The sequence below is a fragment of the Carcharhinus amblyrhynchos genome, chromosome 12, assembly GCF_965287045.1.
Source record: "Carcharhinus amblyrhynchos chromosome 12, sCarAmb.v2.hapA, whole genome shotgun sequence".
Taxonomy (NCBI): domain Eukaryota; kingdom Metazoa; phylum Chordata; class Chondrichthyes; order Carcharhiniformes; family Carcharhinidae; genus Carcharhinus; species Carcharhinus amblyrhynchos.
Window position 1 is genome coordinate 21310291 of NC_137335.1, and position 23420 is coordinate 21333710.

The 23420-nt window shown below is 40.7% G+C and overlaps 1 protein-coding gene across 2 annotated transcripts in view; it reads right to left on the reverse strand.

The window, feature by feature from the left end:
* Positions 1 to 261: 261 nt before the first annotated feature.
* Positions 262 to 23420, reverse strand: part of snx5 (sorting nexin 5) — a 46743-nt gene continuing 23584 nt past the window's right edge. For both annotated transcript variants that reach the window (XM_080200197.1, XM_080200196.1), the window contains 9 exons: positions 23051 to 23174; positions 13684 to 13779; positions 12154 to 12259; positions 11954 to 12029; positions 11137 to 11176; positions 8361 to 8447; positions 4916 to 5075; positions 4745 to 4830; positions 262 to 1959 (listed from right to left, as the gene is read on the reverse strand). In XM_080200197.1, the coding sequence (XP_080056323.1) occupies positions 1909 to 1959; positions 4745 to 4830; positions 4916 to 5075; positions 8361 to 8447; positions 11137 to 11176; positions 11954 to 12029; positions 12154 to 12259; positions 13684 to 13779; positions 23051 to 23174 (826 nt within the window). In that variant the 3' untranslated portion in view covers positions 262 to 1908. The remainder of the gene's footprint in view (positions 1960 to 4744; positions 4831 to 4915; positions 5076 to 8360; positions 8448 to 11136; positions 11177 to 11953; positions 12030 to 12153; positions 12260 to 13683; positions 13780 to 23050; positions 23175 to 23420) is intronic.

Consider the following 23420-nt stretch of genomic DNA (forward strand, 5'->3'; position numbering starts at 1 on the left):
CACTGATCGAGCGAGCTAAATCACTGCCCTCAGACGGATTTGGCGCCTTAAAAAGTTATATGGATTTGAGGGCAATTGGCAACAGAGACAAGACCAGCACAGAGTGGCATCTGGGGATTGGGAGTGTGACTGAAAAGAGGGGAAATGGAGACCAATCTCAAAAGGTTATGGGTTTCAGCTGAAAGATAGAGACCAACTCTGGCAAAATTTTACTCTGGGCAGCTCCCACACTTGTACTTTAAGTCAGGTCAACTCACAATGTTAATGCACTATGAACATTTATTTATATGTACACACAGGCATCAATAACTAAAATACCCTTAAATGTCACAATTTTTTTTAAAGATATATATAGGGCTTTCTTCAGCATTCCATTTTTAGAACTGCAGACAATATACACAGGACATGGTTCAATGCAAAACAAATTAAGATTTCAGAGCTTTAACAAAACTCCAGTTTTCTTCCTCCCACACAAAACTTGAGTTACCCAAACCATACGCAGCACCTGGCTTCTTTGCCATAAAGTCAAATATAAAAAAATGGCACTCACTTTGCCTGCCACTTCCCTCACTTTATTGCACTGGAAGTAGATTTTCCCAGAAGAGAATACAGTTGGATGACCAGCTTGATGTCCTGTAATTTGTCCTTCCCCTGGCCAGACAGGTTGGTGTGCAGGTTGGGGTTTCAATCAGAGTTTGACAAGAGATGCTCAGTTTAATCCTGCCATGCACTTCAAAGTTCCTTTGCATAGGACTTATCTAAAATTTGAACTATTGAGAAAGTCAAACCTGAGTTGTAATTTATTTTGAACAGGTGATTTAAGAAAGTCAAACATGATTTATAAATTTGTTTTGAGGGAAGTGAGGGGGAGATATTAGAACATTCATTGGTAGAAATTCTAACAAGTCCCGATTTCAACATTTTTCATAGGAATGTGCAAATACAAAATTTGGTCCAGCTTTAGTTTTGGAAGTCATTGTTTATGACGTTTTGAAATCAGCAGGCACTTGTGTGGAGCAAAGCTTAGCTTCTTAGAGGTATTTGTGCATGTGCCTCCAGTGCTCTGCAGTGAGCATCACATGTAAAATGTTTAAGTACAGATTACAAGAACTTGTGTTTCAGGCAAGGATAAAGTGATGGGTAGGATGGGGCACAATGAATTGTACATGTGCCAGGCAGTAACTCGTACAACCCTCGGGAAATGCCACAAGCACTGGGGATCACTCTTCTCAATGAATTTTCACCACTTTAATTTCAATCTCAACTCCTTCTACAAATTACACCCAAGATTCAAAAAACATGACTTCAGTGTTAACTAAACTTCAGATGAACAAAAAAGAAAGTTGAGAGATTTTAATGCAGATGGAAATGAGTTGAGGAGTGCAATATTAGAAAAGGGTAGGTTCTGATCATTAGCTGAAACCAGCAGTATCAGTTTGGTCTTCTGGCACATAATTGAACAGAAGTTTTGTCAAAACTCCAAACATGATTTAGAGCATTGGTTAACCACTCTGGTACAAAGACAAGTTGAATTACAATTATTGTAACAGGTCCCTATTTCAACATTTTGCATAGGAATGTGCACATACAAAATTTGGTCCAGCTTTAGTTTTGGAAGTCATTGTTTATGACGTTCTGAAATCAGCAGGCACTTGTGTGGTGCAAAGCTTAGCTTCTTAAAAAAAAAGAGATATTTGTGCATTATCCAAGCTTCTAGGAGTTAAACAGCAGCAGAGATACAAACTGCAAAGGATATAGAACAGGAGCATGCACAGCCTATCCCGTGACCAGAGTTACTGCAACGGAAACTGGATGTACAACGATTTCAGGCTAAAAATTATGGGTTCATCTTCAGCGGGTCAAATAAGGTCAGTCTGAGAATTCCTGGCTTCATCCAGTCATATGGCACTAATTACTCGTCAATGCAACCAGGCAGTTTTGTAGCATCTGTACATTGTTCTGAAAGAAACAGAATACACAAGTTGGTGACGGTAGCAGAGCAAGTTGACAAAGCTGTTAACGAACTTTTGTTTTAGAAATAAGAGGCTGAGAACACAAAAAAAGTCATACTGAACTTCCAGAAATCACAGCATTGGTTGCAGTTGGAGTATCATGCCCTCTGCTGGGCACCACATTCCAGGAAGGGCGTTAAGGCATTGAGGAGAGTGTACAGAATATTTATCGGAATGATATAGGGCAAGAGGGGCTTCATTTATGCAGATAAACTGGAGAAGCTGGGATGGTTCTCCTTCAAGCAGAGAAGGTTTAATAGCAGTGCTCAAAATTAGGAGGGTTTTCTTTTGGGTAGATTGGCCCTCCTGCTGGTGGAAACAGAGGATACAAATATAAGATAAGATGATTGATAAAACCATCAAAGGCAGAATCATGATGTTACAGAAGGAGACCATTCAGCCCATTGGGTCCATAATAAGGTTAACATATGAATGAGTTATGATGTGAAATGCCTTCCCCAAAAGTCTGGTGGAAACAGTAACTTACAAAAAAGGAATCCGATAAAGAAAAAGCAGCAGGGCGATAAAGAAAGAGCGAGGATGTAGGACCAATAAAAGGTGGCAATTTCAAGGAGTTGGCACAGAGACAATATTTCTGTGTTGTATGATTCTATGGAGGTGGTATTAAATTGATTGCTTTTCCCGGGTATATATCAAACAAACAGGAGCACAAGCTGAGTTGATAAATGTCCTGAATGTACAGTTGGGAAGCTTGTTCCCTAAACAAACTTCTGATTGAACTGGCAGACACTCAAATGTCTTCCTTCTGACAAAGGATCAAAGGACTCAAGACGTTAGATCTGCTTTCTCTCCTTACAGAAGCTGTCAGACCTGCTGGGTTTGCTGGGAAAACTGTTCTTGTGTCAGATTCCAGCAAGCAGTATTTTGCTTATTTTAATGGCTTCTTTTGTTGCTATGCTATTCTAAAGTAGAGTGTTACAAATAGGATTACACCACAATGAAGTTAGTGAAAATCCCCAAGCGCCAACTCTGGCATCTGTCCAGGTACACAGGGAGAATTTAGCATGGTAAATGTACCCAACCAACATCTATGGGAGGAAATCCATGCAGACATGGGGAAAATGGGTGGGGGAGCAGTGTTGGATTAGGATAGGCACAGTGAGTAGTCTCAATACCAGGTTAAAGTCCAATAAATTTATTTGATAGCACGAACTTTTGGAACATTCCCCCTCATTAGGTGAAGTGAAGAGTTCAGTCCACAAACAGGTCATACATAGGCAAACTCAATTACAAGATAATGGTTGGGATATGAGTTTTAACAGGTCTTTTCAGCTGCAGAAAAAGAGTGGAGAGAGGGATTAAGCACAGGTTAAAGAGGTGTGAATTGTCTCCAGTCAGGACAGTTAGTGAGATTTTGCAAACCCAGGCAAGTCGTGTGACATGACCCAAGATCCCTGTTGAGGCCGTCCTCATGCGCATGGAACTTGGCTATCAGTTACTGCTCAGGTGATTCTGCATTGTCGAGTGTGGCGAAGGCCACCTTGGAGTACGCTTACCCAAAGATCAGAGGCCAAATGCCCTTGACAGCTCCCTGACAGGAAGGAAACACTGTTGCCTGGTGATTATTAAGGGGTTTCATTCATCTGTTGTTGTAGTGTCTGCATGGTCTCGCTAATGTACCATGCCTCGGGACATCCCTTCCTGCAGCATATCAGGTGGACAATGTTGGCTGAGTTGCAAGAGTGCGTATCTAGTGGATGGTGTTCTCATGTGAGATGACGACATCTGTGTTGCTGATCCAGCATGTCTTGCAGAGGCTGCTGTGGCAGGGTTGTGTGGTGTCATGATCACCTGTCCTCCTGAAGACTGGGTAATTTGCTGCAGACAATAGTCTGTTTGAGGTTGCACGGTTGTTTGGAGGTAGGGAGTGGAGTTGTGAGGATGACCTTGGCTTGACAATTGTAATCGAGTTTGTATCTATATATGCCCTGTTTGTGAACTGAACTCTTCACTCACCTGAAGGGGCAGTGCTACCAAATAAACCTTTTGGACTAAGTTGGTGTGGTGAGACTACGTACTGTATCTTACTGACATGCAAAGTTCACAGCTGGACAAAACCACAGCTCATTGTTGTGTATGTGAACAGCTAGAAAGTTTTTGATAAAGTGCCGCATAACGTGTTTGCTAGAAACATCATGGAAAAAAAGGGACAGCAGCAGCATGGATAGGATGTTGACTGAGGGATGGTGGGCCTTTTCATTCACTACAGCAACATCACCCCCTCCTGGTGTGCTGTTTCACACTAGCTAGACAAGATGGAATCTATCAGCTCAGCTGAGAATTCAGCACTCAGCTCCTTGTGTACTGACATGTGTATCATGCATGGGGCAGCATGGCAGCAATGTTGCCTCAGCACCAGGGACCCGGGTCACTGTGTGGAGTTCGCACGTTCTCTCCATGTCTGCATGGGTTTTGTCCCATAATCCAAAGATGTGCGGGTTAGGTGGATTGACCATGTTAAATTGCCCCTTAGTGTCAGAAGGACTAGCTAGAGTAAACGCATGGGGTTATTGGGATAGGGCCTGGATGGGATTGTGATCAGTGCAGACTCAATGGGCTGAATGGCCTCCTTCTGCACTGTAGGATTCTATGATTTGGATGGGAAAAAGTGAACCACAGATGCGGACATGTGGGTTATAAGCTCTCGTGACGCTGCTGGTTATGTTCTGCTACATAAAATCAAATCAGGCCTGGCGTTGTGAAATACTCACTCTGGCATGCTTTAGCTCCAGCTCAGTCATTTCAATCAGATTTTTACGGAATGCATCCACTCGTCTGCCTCTGAAAGCAGTCAGCTCTGAAAACAGAAGAATAGACAAAGGTTCAGCACTACAATATACAGATGGACACTAAAGGTTTGTATGGACTTTAGGATTTTGTACCTTGCTTTGCAGACTCTGAAAGCTTGTCAAATTTTTGACCAGACAGCTGATGCTGTAGCTCTGCCTGTTTCACATCTTTACCCTTCATTCGAGCTTTATCTAGAGCTTTGCTGGCATTTTCATAATCGACTAGAGCCCTGGCTCTCCTGTACAGAAGATCCTGATTAATAGAAAAATCCTGATTAATATCAGTTTATGAAAAAGGTATCAATTCTAATCTAGTGCTATATGTACAGTATATTTACAGGTGTTCAAATTAAACTTCAAACAATAAAATGGAGGACTAGAAACAGGAGACCATTCAGCCCCTCAGATCTATTCTCCCATTTAACCAGATCAAGGCTGATCGGTTCTTAGCCTTGAGTGAGGGATATATAGACAAAACATACTGCTCAGAGTACGTAGGGGAAGATAGTATTGCTGTTATTAATAGGGACAGGAGAAAGATCAGCTTAACATGTAATCAGCGTACGAGTCTTCTGTGATTTTCCTCCTGAATGGACCAAGTTCTAAACTTCAGATTCTGGCTTCCGATTCTGGATTCCTTTCCAGGGGAAGTTAGAATCAAAGACAAGTGATATATGCTGCCTTTGTTTGGAGGAATATACATGAAGTTGTCCAATTTCAACACGGGGGGGGGGGGAGGGAGAACTCGAGACAACGCTTGGTTAAACACCATTCTTTGTTAAATGACCAATCTGATACCAGAACTACAGGCACCAGTGTTGCTTCCAGTGCCAGGGAGCTCAAATGTGCCATGAACACCAAGTCTTTGCAGCAAGGTCAGGGTGTCTGATCAACTTCCTGTTGCCTGTAACACCCTCCGACTGGTCTGAAAACTACTCTACTTTTTGCACCATTAGATTCAGCAGTTTGCATTCTACAGACCAAGATCATCTGATCCCATTTTGCTGATAACCGGGAAAGTATTCTAAATTCATCTGTAATTTTAAGACTGCTAAGTTGCGCACCAGATAATCTACTTTGCTGATGTTGGGTTAACATTGGCCAGGATGCAGGGAAAACTCACCTGGTCTTCAAAACGGGATCTTTTCTGTCCGCTTGAGAAGGCGGACGGAGTCTCTGTATGTCTCAGCCAAAAGGCAGCGCAGCACGAAGTGCCGGTTTAGATTATGGGCTCAAATCTCTGGACTGGGGTTTGAACCCATGACCTTCTCAAGAATAGAGTGCAACTGACTGAACTAAAGTTGACACAGCAGCTCGTTTTTGATCCAAAAATGAAAGACGGGAAAGTTTTCTCCATCTGGCAGCTCCTGAGGGGAACACCATATTGCTCACAGAGGACCAGTCACCAGCTGGAAGTGGTTGACAGCAGAATGTGTGGAATGATGAAATGCAGCTTTGAACAGAACTCCAAACTTGCAAAAGCACCTTCCTCAGCACAGTGGCAAAGTGGTTAACACTGCTGCTTCACAGGGCCAGGGACCAGGGTTCAATTCCAGTCTGTGGAGTTTGCACGGTGTCCTAGTGTCTGCGTGGGTTTCCTCCAGGTGCTCCAGTTTCCTCCCACAGTCCAAAGATTAGTAGTTTAGGGGATTTGCAGGGTAAATGCAGGTGGTTACAAGGATTGGTGCGGAGGAGAGGGGAGGTGGAGAAAGGAGACTGGGTAAAATGCTGTCTTGGAGCGTTGGTCAAGACCAATGGCCTCCCTCTGCACTCTGTAGGATTCTATGATTCTACTCCCAGCCTGCACTGCATTCTAGGATGACACTGGAACACCACAGACTTCATAGAAACTGGGCACAGCAAACCAAGGCTACCCAAGAAACAAAGCATTTTGTTCAAAAGTCAGGATTCACAATGTACCAGATTGGAAATTAGGATCTTAAAAAAGCTTGGTGATTCTTTTTCTCAACACAAAGTTATCATCTCATATGCACTAACTGAAAGGATCGCGGAAGCAGATTCAATCAAAAGGGAACTGGATTTATACTCAAAAAACATGGACTTGCAAGGGTTATAGGCAAAGACCAGGGTATTGGAGGATGAATTGGATTGCACCTTCAAAAGAACCAGCACAGACTCAATGCATAAATTCTCGTAATGCTGCAAGAGTCAATGGATAGGAAGGAAAATGAATTTAGCACAGGGAGCAAATGAATTCATTTGCTGTCAAGATTACCAAATGACAGAGTTCTTGATGGTTGGGTAAATACATGACCAACAGGGAGACTTGCATTCGTGCACTGCAGAATAGGGTATAAAGCCCAGTTCGCATTCAGAAAGGTCTGTTCTTTCCTGCAATCACACTTGGGGCATGCCTACTCCCAACTATTAGGTGGGTGTATTTTCTGGCTGATTTTGCAAATACAAACGTGCAGGTTAGGTGGATTGGCAATACCAAATTACCCAAGTGTCCCAAGACATGTAGGTTAGGGGAATTGGCAGGGTAAATGTGTGGGGTTACAGGGATAGGGCCCAAGATGCTCTGTTGGAGAGTCACATGGGCTGGATGGCCTCCTTTTGTACTGTAGGGATTCGATGATTCCATAAAAACTTCTCTGCTACAAAAGCCTGAAACCTCGAAATAGAAAGTCAATCTTCATGTCTGAATAACGTTCCTTTGCTGCCACTGGGTCAAAATCCTGGAGCTTCCTCCCTAACAGCACTGTGGGTGTATCTACATCATGGACTGCAGCAGTTCAAACAGGCAGCTCACCACCATCTTCTCTAGGTCAACTTGGGATGGTCAATAGAGGCTGGCCTAGCCAATGCCCACATCCCAAAATAACCAGATTAAATTCATTCACAGGAAAAGAAAAATCACATGGACCAAAAAAAGCAGACGAGCGGAGAATTTCTGACCACTTAATGGATATTCTTAGATTTGTTGCTCAGTGTCTTAAACTATCTAAATTGTATTGGCCACTGATCTGCAAATGCGTGCTAAACGTTAGACCCTACAAAAGCCCCACCTTTAGTCCATCCAGGCAGTCTTGGAGAATTCCACATAAGATCGGGCTAAAGGAAATTACTGTAGTCACTAGGCTGTCAAAAACTAATTCCAATTCCATGTGTTGCACCGTGCTACACGAACAGAATTTTCTTCTTGTATAAATGAAGCAATGTTGAAATGTTAGGGACAGATAGATAGCCCAGTAATGCACAGCGGGTATGTGGTGAATTTCTTATGCATAATTAGAAAGATCAAGTGACGTACCCTGAAAAATCAAAATTAGATCATTGGTCAAGATTTGGGGAAAGATGACCAAAGTGCCAATTATAAAGAGAGTGTGTCTTTGGCGGGAGGATAAATATTAATCCTAATCCCTATTCACTAACAAAACACTAACACCACTGACAGCCAGATAGCTGAATGGGCTGAGTTCTCAATTGGTAAAGCTCTTATGAAGAAATCCCAAAATCTCTGAAGGGCCTCCAGGTTTACAAATCGAGAGGCAATAACATGCTTCAGTTACCTTACCTTTGCTGCCTGTATATCTCTCATATAGTATTTCAACAGTTCTGTCAGCTTCAAGTCTTGATCACTTGACACTCTTCCTTCCACTTTCTGTAGATGAGGGGGAAGAAATGTCTAGTAAAAAGGGAACTGTTTTGGAACTAAGCCAGCATCACTGTCAAATTAATTTTAACCAGTTTAGAATATTTCATATTATATAAAATGTTTAAAGAGTACCACTATCAAGATTTGACTATTACAGGCTACACTCATGAGCTCCATCATTACCCCCAGCTGAAACATCATTCCATCCACCAGTGGCATACCATGGCTAAAATAAATGCATCCATGAATTTTGCTTTGTTGTGCGCAGCTTCTCTGTTGCACTGAGGGAACATACTACAGATTGCTTGCAGTGTGCACTAACTCAGCTTTGTCAGTGCCACCCAAATCCTAGATATAGCGTCTAGAACAAGGGCAACGTGTATGGTAAGATCTTGAAGCGGCAAAATATCCCCAGTTGGACATAATACTGTTCCTTCTTCGTTGCTGGCTACAAGTCCTGGAACTCTCCACTTAAGATGTGTTGTAGGTACTCCTTCAAAGATAGCAGCAATTCATGATGATCCATCACCATGCTCTCAAGAGCAATTAGGGATGGGCAATACATGCTGACCATGTCAAAGCAGAAACATGAATGAACTGTTTGAAAAAAATCCTCCAACTATTAAAAACTGGCATCTGGTCTGGGTGTTTCTAGCTACAAATCTTGGCCCAAATGGGTACTTTAGCATCAGAATGGTGCTGAGAAAGGTGAGCTGGAAACTATTATGCACCATGGCATGCACTGGAACTTCTTCACATGCTGGGTACATTTCCAAACTCTAGCTCCCTCCCAAGCATACTGGTCCAGTGTGCTCTCTCCAGTAGGCAAATTCAAAAGTGGTACACCGGGAAGAAATGAGTTTTAACACACGGGAAACCCCAATGTCCATTGCCTAAAAACTGAGACTTTGAAATATAAACGCACGTGTTAAAGAAAAACAAACTGATAGGCACATGCAGGACGGCAAGAGTGAGGTGATGCCTTTTTTTGGTTCATTAACAAGAAAGGTGGTAGACAGGTGAGGTTACACTGAAGGAAATACTTAAGTACACATCAGAATACAACTGCTTAGTTGTTTTTACTGGCTTAGAACAGGAGGAGACTGCTCATCTTCATGCCCATTTCAGAATTTATCAACACTGGTGTCACAACTCCATTTATTACTTTCCTTTCATATGCCACAAAATGCTTTCATGACAAAATCAAATCTCATTTCAGGTCACAGCATTTTACAAGCCTGTGGGCAGCGAATAGAATTGGGGATTTATCAGTTTTTTTACCCTTCACAGCTGAGTTCTAACTTGGAAGATTGTGCCCTCTTGTGCTGGAAACCTGCATTTAATTACATCCAGGTTAGAACATCAAAATAAAGCTTCTGCTTTTTCCTCTTCCCTCAAATTCCTAACGTGACTAGTGATTAAAACACACCTCAATGCTGATAATTACCACGTGTCTTCAAGCCAGTTGAAGCTCCTCACTACCTCTGCCATTTTCCATGATTCCTTGCCAATTGCTTTCATTTTCCTTGGCTTTTTCATCCAAAAGTTTTGCCTTTCAAACAATACAATGTTGGGCAGAAAAGATCTAGGCCTGCCTTACACAGTTGTGGCAGTGTAGACAACCTCCCCAGGCAGTGGGAGAAACCTTCCCACAAGAAGCAAAACAGATAAAAACCCCAAACACAAATATGCAGGGGGAAAAAAGGGGGAAAAATGCCTCTGAAACCTCAATGGGAGATGGAAACAGCCCTGGAGGCTATGTGGATTCTTCATTCCCAAAACAGTTCTGCCCAGATACAGATAGAGATTAAAGAACTATTCAGTTCAAAAACATTAAAAGCATCCTTCCAATAATTCATTTCATCTTGTGACATGCTGCAAGTAATTTGAGTTTTATTCGATACAAACCACAAAGTTCCCCCAGATACTCCTTTCAGTAACTGCTTATGAAACTGGCAGCAAATTAACTCTCATGATGTCATACCATCCAGGACTTCACTAACTTCAGGTTTGCACCCTCTGTCATTATGGCAATTGTCCACCGACTTGCAATGAGGACGTGAACAACTAGCCAGAGAATTTGAGAATTAACATCAAAATCACCCATCAGGGAACTGTCCCACTTAAGTGAATCATCCAGTTGAGAGAAAGAAAAGTTAATGAACCAAGTATTGACTTTAAGTGGGGTTTTCCAAGGGTGTCATCACTTGTGCAAATACAGGTTAATACAATAAAATTGGTGAATTTTAGTAATACTGTCTTTCAAAATGAGCTGAAAGGAGTTACTCAATCCAAAAAGTTACCACTTGATTGCACACCAATACATATGACAATAATAAAATCAAATCTGCTTATTGGTATTGAACCCAAATTACCATAAACCCATTACTGTTAAATGAAAAAACCCGAAGATGCTGGCAGAGAAATCAATTTAAGAATCCAGTGTAAAGTTGTTGACAGATTTTTGTTAGACAAAGAATCAAAGGAAAATGGAGCCAAGGCAGGAGTCCTGATTTGAGCTACAGATCACACAATGCTGGGTTGGAGAGCTGAATAGTGTACTTAAAAAACCTTCACAAACGATAGTATTTAATGAATCCCCATGGATAATATGCTGTACTTGAATTTTTCTTCAAAACAAGAGTCCCTTACATTGTTTTGGAACCGAATGAAAAATAATTCAATCAGGACTTACCCTAAGTTTTTCAAACAGCTCAGAAAGTTTCACATAGTAGCTAGAAAAAGAAATCACATTTTCTTTTGTTAAAGAATGATTTCAGAAATTTCCTACATTATTCTTCTCTTCATCAACAGAATGACCGTGAACAAAAACTACATGGGCAACACTCAACCCTTCCAAGTTGTTGTGCTATCTTTCCCCATAACTCCGCCATCCTCATCTCAATCCCACCACTGGGGAAAACACCAAGCCCCAAAAGCCTGCTCTCTGGAATGGTTATGCTGACCCCCCTACCCACTATCTCAGTTGGCTCACCTGGGCCATAGAGCTTCTGGAAACATCCCAAAGTACTTTTTAAAAATGCAAGTTTCCGGACAAAGCTGTTGCTTTGATTGGCAGCCCATCCGCCTACCATCTTGAACATCCACACCCTCCCTTGGCAACTGCAATGTGTACATCTACAGGAAACACTGCAGCAGAAGCAACACTCCTCTTCCCCTTCCAAAACCCACTCCAACAAAAGAACCATCATCAAGGAGGACAACAGTGGTTGGTAAATGGTACATACTATGCAGACTTGACAAGATGTGTCTGATTTTCATCTGACAAAGTGGCACTGTGGGAATTTCTTCCTTGCACAGACTGCAACAAGTCAAAAAGGTGACTCATCACCACCTTTTCAACACAGCAGTTAAGGAAGGACAACTAATGTTGGCCTTGTCCAGGACAGCGAGAATTAAAAAGTAGACATGCTGCGCGAATTGCACAGTAAGACACATTACCCAACAGGTTCAATCAGGATGTGATCACACAGATGATAAAAAGGGCTCACTTGTTCAGTGGGGCTTTATTGTCAAGAGCAAGTTCATTCAAGGAAGAGGATAAATGAAGGTAATCATCAGAAACACCTGAGGAAATAAAGACAGCTCCCATCAAAAACAAAATTGGTCGAGAGTCTACTCATTTTATTCTTGCACATGTTAATTCTTCATAAAAGAAGATGAATGTAGCCAGCCAGCAATTTATACATACTTCTGTGGGTTCTTGTCATTTTTTCTGCTTTCATTGCTGAATCTTTAATTTTGATGCCATATTCTACAAGAAACGTCTTCTCGTGTTCAAAGAATTCATCACCATCCTGCACAAGAAAAGGGTTTTTTTTAAAAAACATCAATGGTACATTACAGAAACAAGCTATTCACCCAGTAGGTCTATGTTCAACACTAACTCCTTCCACGTTAATCTAATCCTATTCTCTATTTGAGCTCTCCCTTAAACATATTCATGTTATTCACTTCAACTGCCCCCTCCCCCCCACAACCACCTCAAAAACTGTTAAGGGTCAGTCAATAGCAAATTTCAAAATTAAGTTGGATAGTTTTTTTTAGAAATAGGACATGGCTATCAAGAAATATGGAGCAAGGGTGGCAAACTGAAGTTAAGTCGCAGACCACCCACATCCAATTGACTAATGGAACAGGCTTGAGAAGCACCTCTTGTACCAATGGCCTATTGGAACGTCCCTTTCAAAGCACCCTCAACTAGGCTCCAAGCTGACCTGGGAAATCAGGCTTCCATTAGAAACAAATTTAGGCATTGACATTTCAAAATTGCACATCTTTAGGCAACTCTGGCACAATCAAATTGCCAGACAAGATTGCATTATATGCATTTAACAGCACTGAAACAGGTCATTTCAGTGGTCTACGTCAGTTTTATATCGCAGGCAAGCACTCACTCAGGCCTCAAACAAACAACATATCCTTTTATTCCTTTCTCCCCTCATGTTCACTTAGCTTTCCTTTCAATATGCTTATGCTATTTACCCCAATCATATTATGGTAGCTAGTTCCTATTTTAAAATCACACTCTGGATAAAAGATATTTCTCAAGCTCCCAACTGATTTTATTGGTGACTATCTTAACATCCACTGTTTATGATCTTTTCCCAAAATAAACATCTTCCCTACATCTACCCTATCAAACATGTTCATAATTTGAAATCTCTCTATTAGGTAACTCCTCAGCTCTCTTTCTGGAGAAGTGCCCCAGCCTTTCCTATGAAGCATAGCATCTTAGTTCTGGTGCTATGGTTATTTTGCATCTTCTTCAATGCCTCTATCCACAATAGAGAACAGAGACTAGAACTGTGCACAGTACTCCAAGTGCAGTCTAACCAAGTTTGTTCCAAGTTCAACATTAGCTTCTCTGCTTTAAGTTCCATTATGAATTTCAATGCTTCATTTGTGAACCTATTAACCTGCATCATTATCTTCAGTGATTTGGGCATCAGTTCCCTCTTTCAGCAGTTTCAGTAACTTGTAGTTCTTCTGTAGCCACCTTACTAGCCATTAAGCTACAGTTCCCCATGTTCTGTCTCAAAAGCTTAAGGTTCAGTGGTACCCATGGATTTGAGATCAGCAGCTATATCCATTTTCTGTTGTGTCAGATACAAAGACCTTTGAGGGCTCTCAAATATTCTTCCAATATTACATAACTGCACTTAAAATCCAAGTTATTTTTAGATCCCAATCCTATGCAATTTAAAAGTGACCAAGTTACCTTGGCCCCAGAGATGAGGACTTCATCAGCACTCTTCATCACACTCTTTAAAAAGCCACCAAACATCTCCTTTGTGTTCTTCCTTCGTACACTTAGCTAGAATATAAACAGAAGATGGTTAGTGAGGGTAACTAAGATCAGGGGCACGCATGAACTCTTTTTATATGCTAATGTTTCTTTACATCTCTAATCTGGCTAATCTAATCTGAAAAAATATTTTCTCTATTCTTCAGTGATTTGTCATATTTCAGTTTTGAAATTAATTTGTAAAAAGAGCAAATATTTTCCTGCAATTCATTGGCCAAGAGTTATCTGCTTTCTCACCTCAAGGTGTAAATAGTTCTAAATACATAGGAATTTTAATTACTTGACCCCCTTGGAAATCTTTTAAGCTCAACTTTTAACCCCTTGTTCCAATGTATGAGGCAGGACCTAGCACATTGGTCATAAATTCTGCAAAGATAATATTTTGTCAATATTTCTACGCTCAGTTCAGTGAATTCCATTGCTTTTCTCCAAGCATAGTTTTGTTGCAACAGACCATTTCTTCTCTTGTTTGGAAAAAGGCAACACCCAGAATTCATAAAGTTTCACTACAAAGACCTAAGCATTTAGGCAATTTGGCACTGCCAAATTTCCAGTTTTATTATTGGTCTGCTAATGTCTATTTTTTTTGGGCTTCATTTGGACCCAGTTAGTTTACGTGGGTGTAATCATAGACAGCCTCCTGTCAATCCACATCCCTGCCTGCTCAGTCATACTCCTCCATTCCAGTTACACTTCTTCAAATCTTATCAGATACTTAAGTTTTGGATCCAGTTCAGGACACACTTTGGGCTACAATCTTTCTTTATGAAGCCTTATTAATGCAAATAATTTATTTCTACCTTCATTAGGAAATTCTGTCTTTTATATCTGGCAAGCAGGAGATATTAAAGTCTTGCTAATTTATATATTGATAATATTTTTGCTTCTTTTGGACTCTCTCTCAGAAACGTGACCTGCTCCACACACCCTGCAAATCAGAAATATTGCCTAAAAACCAAAAAAAATCACTGTTTCCTTTATTGTCCCAGAAATCACCAACTGAGAGTTCATTTCCAAATTATATTCTCTAATCTTGTCACTAGGTTGTTCCTCGCTTTCTACCTCAAAATCTATGGGAGCAAGATTCAGATTTATCAAGAGATAAATAAAAAGTTTATTCTCTCTCATGTATATTCCTCAGCTCTGTGTGCAAGCCATATCTTGCACACAATTTAAAATCTTACTCATCTATCCAAAGTTAAATTATCTAAGATCTGTCCAAATGTTGAACTAATCTGTGATAAATGTCCATATTGCCCCAGCCTCTGGGACACAACCAGTACATATTAAAGGTGGCTTTGTTTGGCCAGACATTTTTACATTTTTTTTTAAATAAAAGTAATATTGAACCTTCCCCCATAAGAGCATTCTTTGAAATGGAACCAAATGCACTCACCTTTTGATTTGATTTAATTATTGTCACATGTATTAACAGAGTAAAAAGTATTGTTTCTCGCACACTATACAGTCAAAACATACCTTTGCTACATTTGTTATCCTGTAAATACATCCCTTTGTTTGAGACTCTCCCACTAATGAACCTACAGGAAATCTGACCCATCAAACCCTGCCACCCCCATCAGGATCTTTTAAGTTTGATTAAGGTTACCCTTACTCTAAACTTCAAGGAATGCAAACCCAGACTATTTAGGACAATCCTCATCCCAGGAGTTAGCCTCGCCTTTGGACTGCCTCCAATGTTACCACATCATTTTTTAGTTAAAGGGACCAAAACCATACACAGTATTCCAGGTGTGGCTTCACCAACATCTTGTATAATTGCAAAAAACCTCCCTATTTTTAAGACTCCTACTGCTTTGCAATTAGGCCAAATGCCTTCTTAACTACTTTTTGGACGTGCCTGCTAATTTTGTGATTCATGCTCTGCAACACCTAGATCCCTCTGTGCTTCACTCAGATGCAGTCTATCCCCATTTAGATAACAATCTGCCTTTTGATTCCTTCCACTTAGCCACATTAAACTCCATTTGTCAGGTTTTTGCCTAGTCATCCATTTTATCTATACCCCATGCAGAATCACAATATCCTCATCACAACCTGCCCTTTCACCTATCTTTGTATCGTCAGCAAACCTGGAAACCTTACATTCTGTTCCTTCTCCCAGGTCATTAAGTGTAAATAGTGAACAATTGCAGGCCAGGAACTAATCCCTACAGTACTCCACTAGTTACATCTTTCCACTTGGAGGGCGCATTTTTTAATGATGTGTTTTCTATGTGGCAGCCAATATTCAATCCATTCTAACATTTCCTCCACTTCCATGGGCTTTTACTTAATGCACCAGTCTTTATATGGCATCTTCTCAAATGCTTTTTGGAAATGTAAATACATGTTCTCCTCTATCCACTGTTACATCCTCTAAGAATTTGAGCAAATTTGTCAAACATGGATTTACCATTTGTAAAACCATGGTGACTAGGTTTGATTATCTTCAACTTTACTAAATGATTAGCCATTTCCTTTTTGATTATTGATTCCAGTGCCTTGCCAATAATGGATGTTAAACTAACTGGCCAAAGCTCCCTGCCTTTCTTGAATTTGAACAAGGGAGTCACAATGGCTGTTTTCCAATTTTCTGGTACCCTCCCCTGGAATTTAGCAAGTTATGAAAAATTTCAACCGATGGGTTCACGATGTCTGCAGCTAATTTCATTAAATCCCTTGGCTGCAGTTCATCTGGTCCTGGCAACTTGTCTGCCTTCAGCCCCTTGAGCTTCACTAATTCAAAAATTCCAATCACCAGGGATAGAGCAAGTTCTACCATGTTATTTGAAGCCAGCCCATCTGACATTAGGAAAATTCGCAATGTCTTCCACAGTGAAGACTGATGTTTAAAAAAAAAATTTTAAGCCTGTCAAATCATGCTAAACACACAAGACTCATTTTTTGCATCATTTCTTGCAAGTCACCATAACACACGATGATGGAAGTTGAAGCCACTAGTCTCTGGCAGAGATGGACATTTTTGCAAAACAGGACATCATCTCACTACATGTTTGCAAATAGTAGGTCCAAAGCCCCACTTTATGATTGGGCTGTAATGATGCTTTATACTTATTCAATAAGTATATCTGCCACTGCTCAAATGCCTTTTTGAAAATAGGTATTGCTTGGACATATGCTATTTCAAATGGGGATCCAATAGATGCAAAATAAAATTGAGGAGCTATGGAGAAAGTGCAGATACAATGGAATTAATTGAATCAGAGAGCCAATACAATGGGCTGAATGGCGTCCTTCTGTGCCATAATTATTCTACATTTTCCCAGAAACGGCAACAAAAGCACCAGCCGGAAATCGGAATGATGCATTGTGGAAGGAAACCACCCTGTATTCATTCTGGTTTAGTAAAATTATCCAAATTATTAATCCCTTGCCCTTTCTTGTAATTTTGAGCCCCTCAAGTATTTACTCAGTTCCCTTTGAAAGTTGCTGGCAAAAATGCATCCACCTCCCTTTCAGGCAACTTATTTGGAATCACAATAACTCCATGTTAAAAAATGCTATTCTGCATTGTCTCTGGTTCTTTCACCAATCACCTTAAATTCGTGTCCTGTGGTTACCAACTCATGTCACTGGAAGTTAACACCTCTACATACTCTCCTCAACAGCACTAGCTTCCCACTCTTGTCATAACTAAAGTCCCTCACTTCTGGCATAATTCTAGTAAATCTCATCTGCTCCCCTCTCCAAGGCCTGAGCACAATCCTCCACTGGGAAGCAACAAGTGATTGTAACAGTTTAGCATAACTCTCATTTTTTTCTCCTTCCATTAATAAAGCCTACGATTCCATATTTCTTAACTGCCTCAACTTGTTCCACTCACTATCAAGGAGCACTGCACACGTGGTCCCAGGTTTCTCTATTCCTGCAGTCCCTTTAAAATTTAATCTGCATTCCCATTTCTCATTTTTCTTACCAAAATGGATTATTTCATATTGTGTTAACATCGGCCATGCGCCTATTCATTTCAAGAGCCTACATTCTCCTGAACCTTGTTTTCTACACTTGCAAATTACCTATAGACTTTGAAATTAATGTTCAATATAATCAAGTTTAGGTCACAAATACACAGCAAGAGTATGGTCCTAATACTAAATCCCTGAAGGCCAACTACTTCCCTCCAGTCTGAAAACAGCTATTTGCCATTATACTCTGCTTCCTATACTTAAACCAATTTTGAACCTATACCACCACTGTCTTTTTTATACCAAGATGCTTAATGTTTTAGAACCAGTCATATGTCTTTTGAAAGTCCATTCTTGTGATCTTCATTACCCAACTTTCTCCAATTTCAAATCAGATTCAAAATCCTCTGGTAAGAGATGACACATCGCCATGACTCTGAACCACCAGCAACCTAGGAGAACACAAGTTCAAACTTCTGTCAAACATGTTGCGATAGCATAGATTGTTTGGAAAAGTTAATCTTTTTAAAGTGGACACAAGAAGTCTTAAAGATGCATGCTAAAAGTCACCTGACTTTTTCAACTGCTGTGCAGTCAAGCCTCAAGTGAATTGCAAACAGACATACCCAGTCCTCAGACAGACATATGGCTTTCTTGAAGGTGTGAAAACCTTGACAACTGATAAGAGACACTGGATTGCAAAATGAGATTCCTAATTGCCTGATTTGAAAGATGGCTTGGTGTTTTTGTCCAAATCACATGATAGTAGTCATGAAGTTTCAAATTGTATAGAAACAACAAGAATAGTAATTGTGCACAGGGCCCGAAGATCTCCAAGGAACAACTTTAGAGGTGGTCCTCAGCCAAGGGAGGATGAAGAGGAAGATAGTGCAAAAACCATAAATACATAGTGAGGAATAGAAAACCACCTCCATCTCCAAAAGTGGTTGACCTGCTGAGCCCAACTTAAAAAGACAAACACTAACTGGTTGACTGCAGAAACCATTGCAGCTGCTTAACAAAACCAAGTTTCAATACCTTCAGTTCAAAAAAAGGAACTCAAGCAATGGGCATGCAACAATATCTCAGAGACCAACTTGAAATTTCTTCTTTAATTATCTTTTCATCTTCAACTGCTTTTAATCAATTACTATCATTTTTAGCTAAATACATTTCAGAAGCAATCTTTGTAATAAGCAAGCTAAGAGTTAGTTTGAGATGAAAGCTCATCTACTGGGTTATTTTTAAAAATTGAACTACTCAAATTAGAAGAGCTACATACAAGCAAACATTCTTCACTCATGTGGTCACGACACCTCACCGTAACTAAATTATGAAACTGAAGCAACTGGCACCTGAAAAGCTCTTGGATTATTCTAAAGGCCCAATAGCCATCATGGAAAGAAAAGGACTTGTTATTTCTATAATGCTTTTCATGGTCTCAAGGCGTCCCAAAGAACTTGTCCACGAAATACTTTGGAAGTGGAGTCATTGATGTAACATAGAAAATTTCTGAACAGCAAGCTCTCACTCAGAGCAAAGAACTGCTGATCAGATAACCTGTTTTTGTGATTTTAGCTGAAGAACAATCCCCTCCTCTTCTTCGAATAGTCCTGATGGAACTTTTACATCTACCCAAGTATAAGACAAAGGTTTAATGTCTCATTTACAAGGCAGCACTCCCTCAGTACTACACTGTACTGACTTCAACTTACATTGTGCTCAAGTTGTTAGAATGCGACTTGAAACCGCAACAGTCTGATTCAGACTGGTGTAGCATACATTCAAAGTACAGAATTTTTAAAATGCTGTAATACCCTACACCTGGTACTATGAAGAAATGCAGAATTCACAGACACCATTTAATTGTTGGATTAAGCAGTTCAATCACCCGTTGTGCAGTGCTGTGACAATTTATTTATTGAATGCCTCCACTGAGTTGCACTTGCTTTATGCCAATTGATGCTGATTTAGTCAGTGCAAGGTAAATACTCATTACATACCCCTTAATAACTCTGGCTGGCTTTTCAAGCTTTGTCTATTTTGTATTTATCATATCAATGTGTAACATTGGGATTCTAAGTTTTAAATAAATGTTTCTTCCATTTTAACACCTTGGATACAAGTACAGTATTTTATCACGTCTCTGACAGGTGTGCAGTGGAAAACTCGACTGCTGTAAATCACCTTATATTGAAGATGCTAATTTTAATTGAGTCAAACTGGCATTCTTCCCTGACACTCAGATTAAGCACGGAACTCCAGGATACTTCTTTCAGCAATCTGTTGCACAGCGACACCGGGCCATCCCCACACCCCCACTTCTTGCCTTCAAAACAACCGCACAACCTCAAACAGACCATTGTCAGCAACAAAACTACCCAGCCTTCAGGAGAATAAGTGACTACGACACCACACAACCCTGCCACAGCAGCCTCTGCAAGGTGTGCCAGATCACCAACACAGATGCCATCATTTCACATGAGAACAGCATCCACCAGGTACACGGTACATACTCTTGCAACTTGGCCCATGTTATCTACCTGACGTGCTGTAGGAAAGGATGTCCTGAGGCATGATACATTGGGGGGACCATGTAGACACTATGACAACAGATGGATGAATGAACACCACTTGACATTCATCAGGCAAGAGTGTGTTCTCTTCCTGTTGAGGAACATTTCAGCGGTCACAAGCATTCGGCTTCCAATCTTTAGGTAAATATTTTCCAAGGCAGCCTTCACGACACACGACAATGCAGAGTTGCTGAACAGAGCCTGATAGCCAAGTTCTGCACATGAAGACAACCTCAAAAATTGGGATTTTGGGTTCATGTCACACTATCTGCAACCCGCATGACTTGCCTGGGCTTACAAAATCCCAGCTGGGGACGATACACATCTCTAACTTGTGCTTAACCCTCTCTCCACTCAGTGTCTTTAAGGCTTGCATTCCAACCATTATTTTGTAAATTGAGTTTGTTGTCTTTATATGCCCTGTTTGTGAACAGAACTCCCACTCACCTGATGAAGGAGCAGTGCTTCGAAAGCTAGTGGCTTTTGCTACCAAATAAACCTGTTGGACTTTAACCTGGTGTTGAGACTTTTATTGTGTTTACCCCAGTCCAATGCCGGCATCTCCACATCATGACACAGCAAGATTACCAGGGTTGAGGGGGAAGTTTTCAATTCACCTTGGAATGTTTGACTCTCCATCTCTATTCTTTCATTGGCTTTTCATAGAATCCCTGCCATGCAGGAGGCCACCATTTGGCCCATCGAGTACGTACCAACCACAATCCCACCAAGGCACTATCCCCCTAACTCTACTTATTTTCCCTACTAACCCCCGGCACAGAATTAAGTATGACCAATCCATCCAACCAGCACACCTTTGGACTGTGGGAGAAAATTGAAGCACTTTGGAGGAAACCCATGCAGACGCAGAACGTGCAAACTCCACAGACAGTAACCCTAGCCGGGAATCAAATCCAGGCCCCTGCTCTGAGACAGCAGTGCCACTGTGCTGCTGTTATGCAGCACGTTACTGTTTGCAGGCTTTGTATGCGATTAACCAATCTAAGGATTAGCTTATCAGTTTGACTGCAGTTCCTCAAACAAGAGCTGGAATCTTAGAGGTGACAGGGATCTCGGCCACCAGCCAGAAAGAATGTCTCACCACCTCTTCTCAAGGCGGCCAAATGCATCACGTGCCACTCAGACATTTGATAGGTCAAGATTAATGACACAGGAAGTGGAGGCCCCACCTTCAGAGAGCTGCTGGCTAATCTACTGAACAGCAGCACTTGAGGGGATAACGACAGCTGGTACAACAACCATCCGAGTTATCACTGGATTCTGAGCTCCAGGCGAGTGATAACCTCAGCAGGGCTTCCTCCTCAATAAGACAATGACTTTGAATGAGGACTCCTTAGAAGCTGCAAGCAAAGACAAGGCTGAAAATATTTGCGAAAATCTTCAGCCAGAAGTGCTGAGTGGATGATCAGAATCTTGTTCAGGGGTCCCCAGCCACACAGATGTCAGTCTTCCATGTGATTTATTCCATGTGATATCAAGAATTGGCTGATGGCATTGGATACTGCAAAGACTATGCATTCTAACAAATTTTGCAGCAATAGCATTGAAGACCAGCGCTCCAGAACTTGCTCTGCCTCCAAGCCAAGCTAATCCAGGACAGCTACAACATTGGCATCTACTTGGCAACGTGGGAAATTGTCTAGGTACATCCTGTCCACAAAAAGCTGGATAAATTTAACCCAGCCGATTACTGCCTCATCCTAAATCATCCGTAAAGTGATGGAAGGGGTCATTAGTGCTATCAAACTGTACTTGCTTAGTAATAAGTTGCTCACTGACACTGTTTGGATTCTGCAGGATCATTCAGATTCTGATCTCAGCCTTGGTTCAAACATGGATAAGAGAGCAGAGCTCCAGCAGTGAGGCGAGTGCAGCTGATGCAATAAAAGCTTTTCAAAAACATGGAATCTTAACAAGTCATCCTTTTAGCTAATACCTTTTAAAGAGTGAACTTTAGTTATCGATCTCTATATAGGAAGTTGTAACTCCTCCTTCTGGCTAGATCAACTAGTATTAGCTAATCATTAATAAGCTCTCACTTTCAGATGCGGAATTCAATGTGCTTTACAAAATATTATTTATTCTGCCTCCCAACAAAAGCTACACATGCACCAGCAACAGAATAACTTCATAGTGGCACAGACTTCAAAAGGCAATAAGATGTTTGGAAAAAGAACCAGAGGGAAAATAAGGATTTTTTTTTTTAAATGCAGTAAAAATCTGGAATGCATTGCCTGAAAGGCTGATGGGATTGAATTGTAATTTTACAAAAGGGATCGGATACGCGATTGAAAAAGAAGTATTTGAGAGAAAGAGCAGGGGATGAGACAAATTGGATAGCTCTTTCAAGGAGCTGCCAAAGGCATGATAAGCCCTTTCAGTGCTGCACCATTCTGATTCTTAAAAGATGAGGGAGCAAAATTGCAAATAGGTGATTAATGCATTGGAATGAAATGGCTAGACCTACATTGAGGAAGTCTGCTTAAAACGAACCACCCCATATCACAGCCACTGAGGAATACAATTTAAAGCCTCTGTCAGCTTCACACAGTCAGAAGTATTCAACAAAAGCTATCAACCTGAAAAAAAAAACTTTGACTATTGATTTTTGTACCTAAATCGATGGGAAATGATTAGGAAATTACAAAATAAATATTTGTAATTTTCTCTCCAAGCACTGCCTCTACCCACCCCGAAGCAAAAAAAATAGGAATGTCATGTTTCCAGAAGGAAGAGAAAAAAAAAATGCCTTACATCCTGGTCGTATTCCAGGAAAACATGGAAGTTGTGGTCTTTGCCCAATACACTGTGAACTGCAAGTCGCTGAAGGAAGACTTCATGGATGGACACAGTCTTCTTAAAGACAGCCAAGTACTCCCTTAAGCAAGGTAAAGATATGAATAGTGTTAACAATACTAAATTATGAATTATGTAATTTGTTTTGCAGAGAGTAGAATCAGTGATTTTAAACCAAATGGAAACCATGACTAAAACATATTTGCAAAATTAGTTACTCTGCATTGTTGGGATTCCCAAAATAGCTCGATGAATTTGTTAGTGAAAATTATCTTATACTAAACAAAATAATAACAAATGCACAAACTTTAAATTCACAAACAATTTT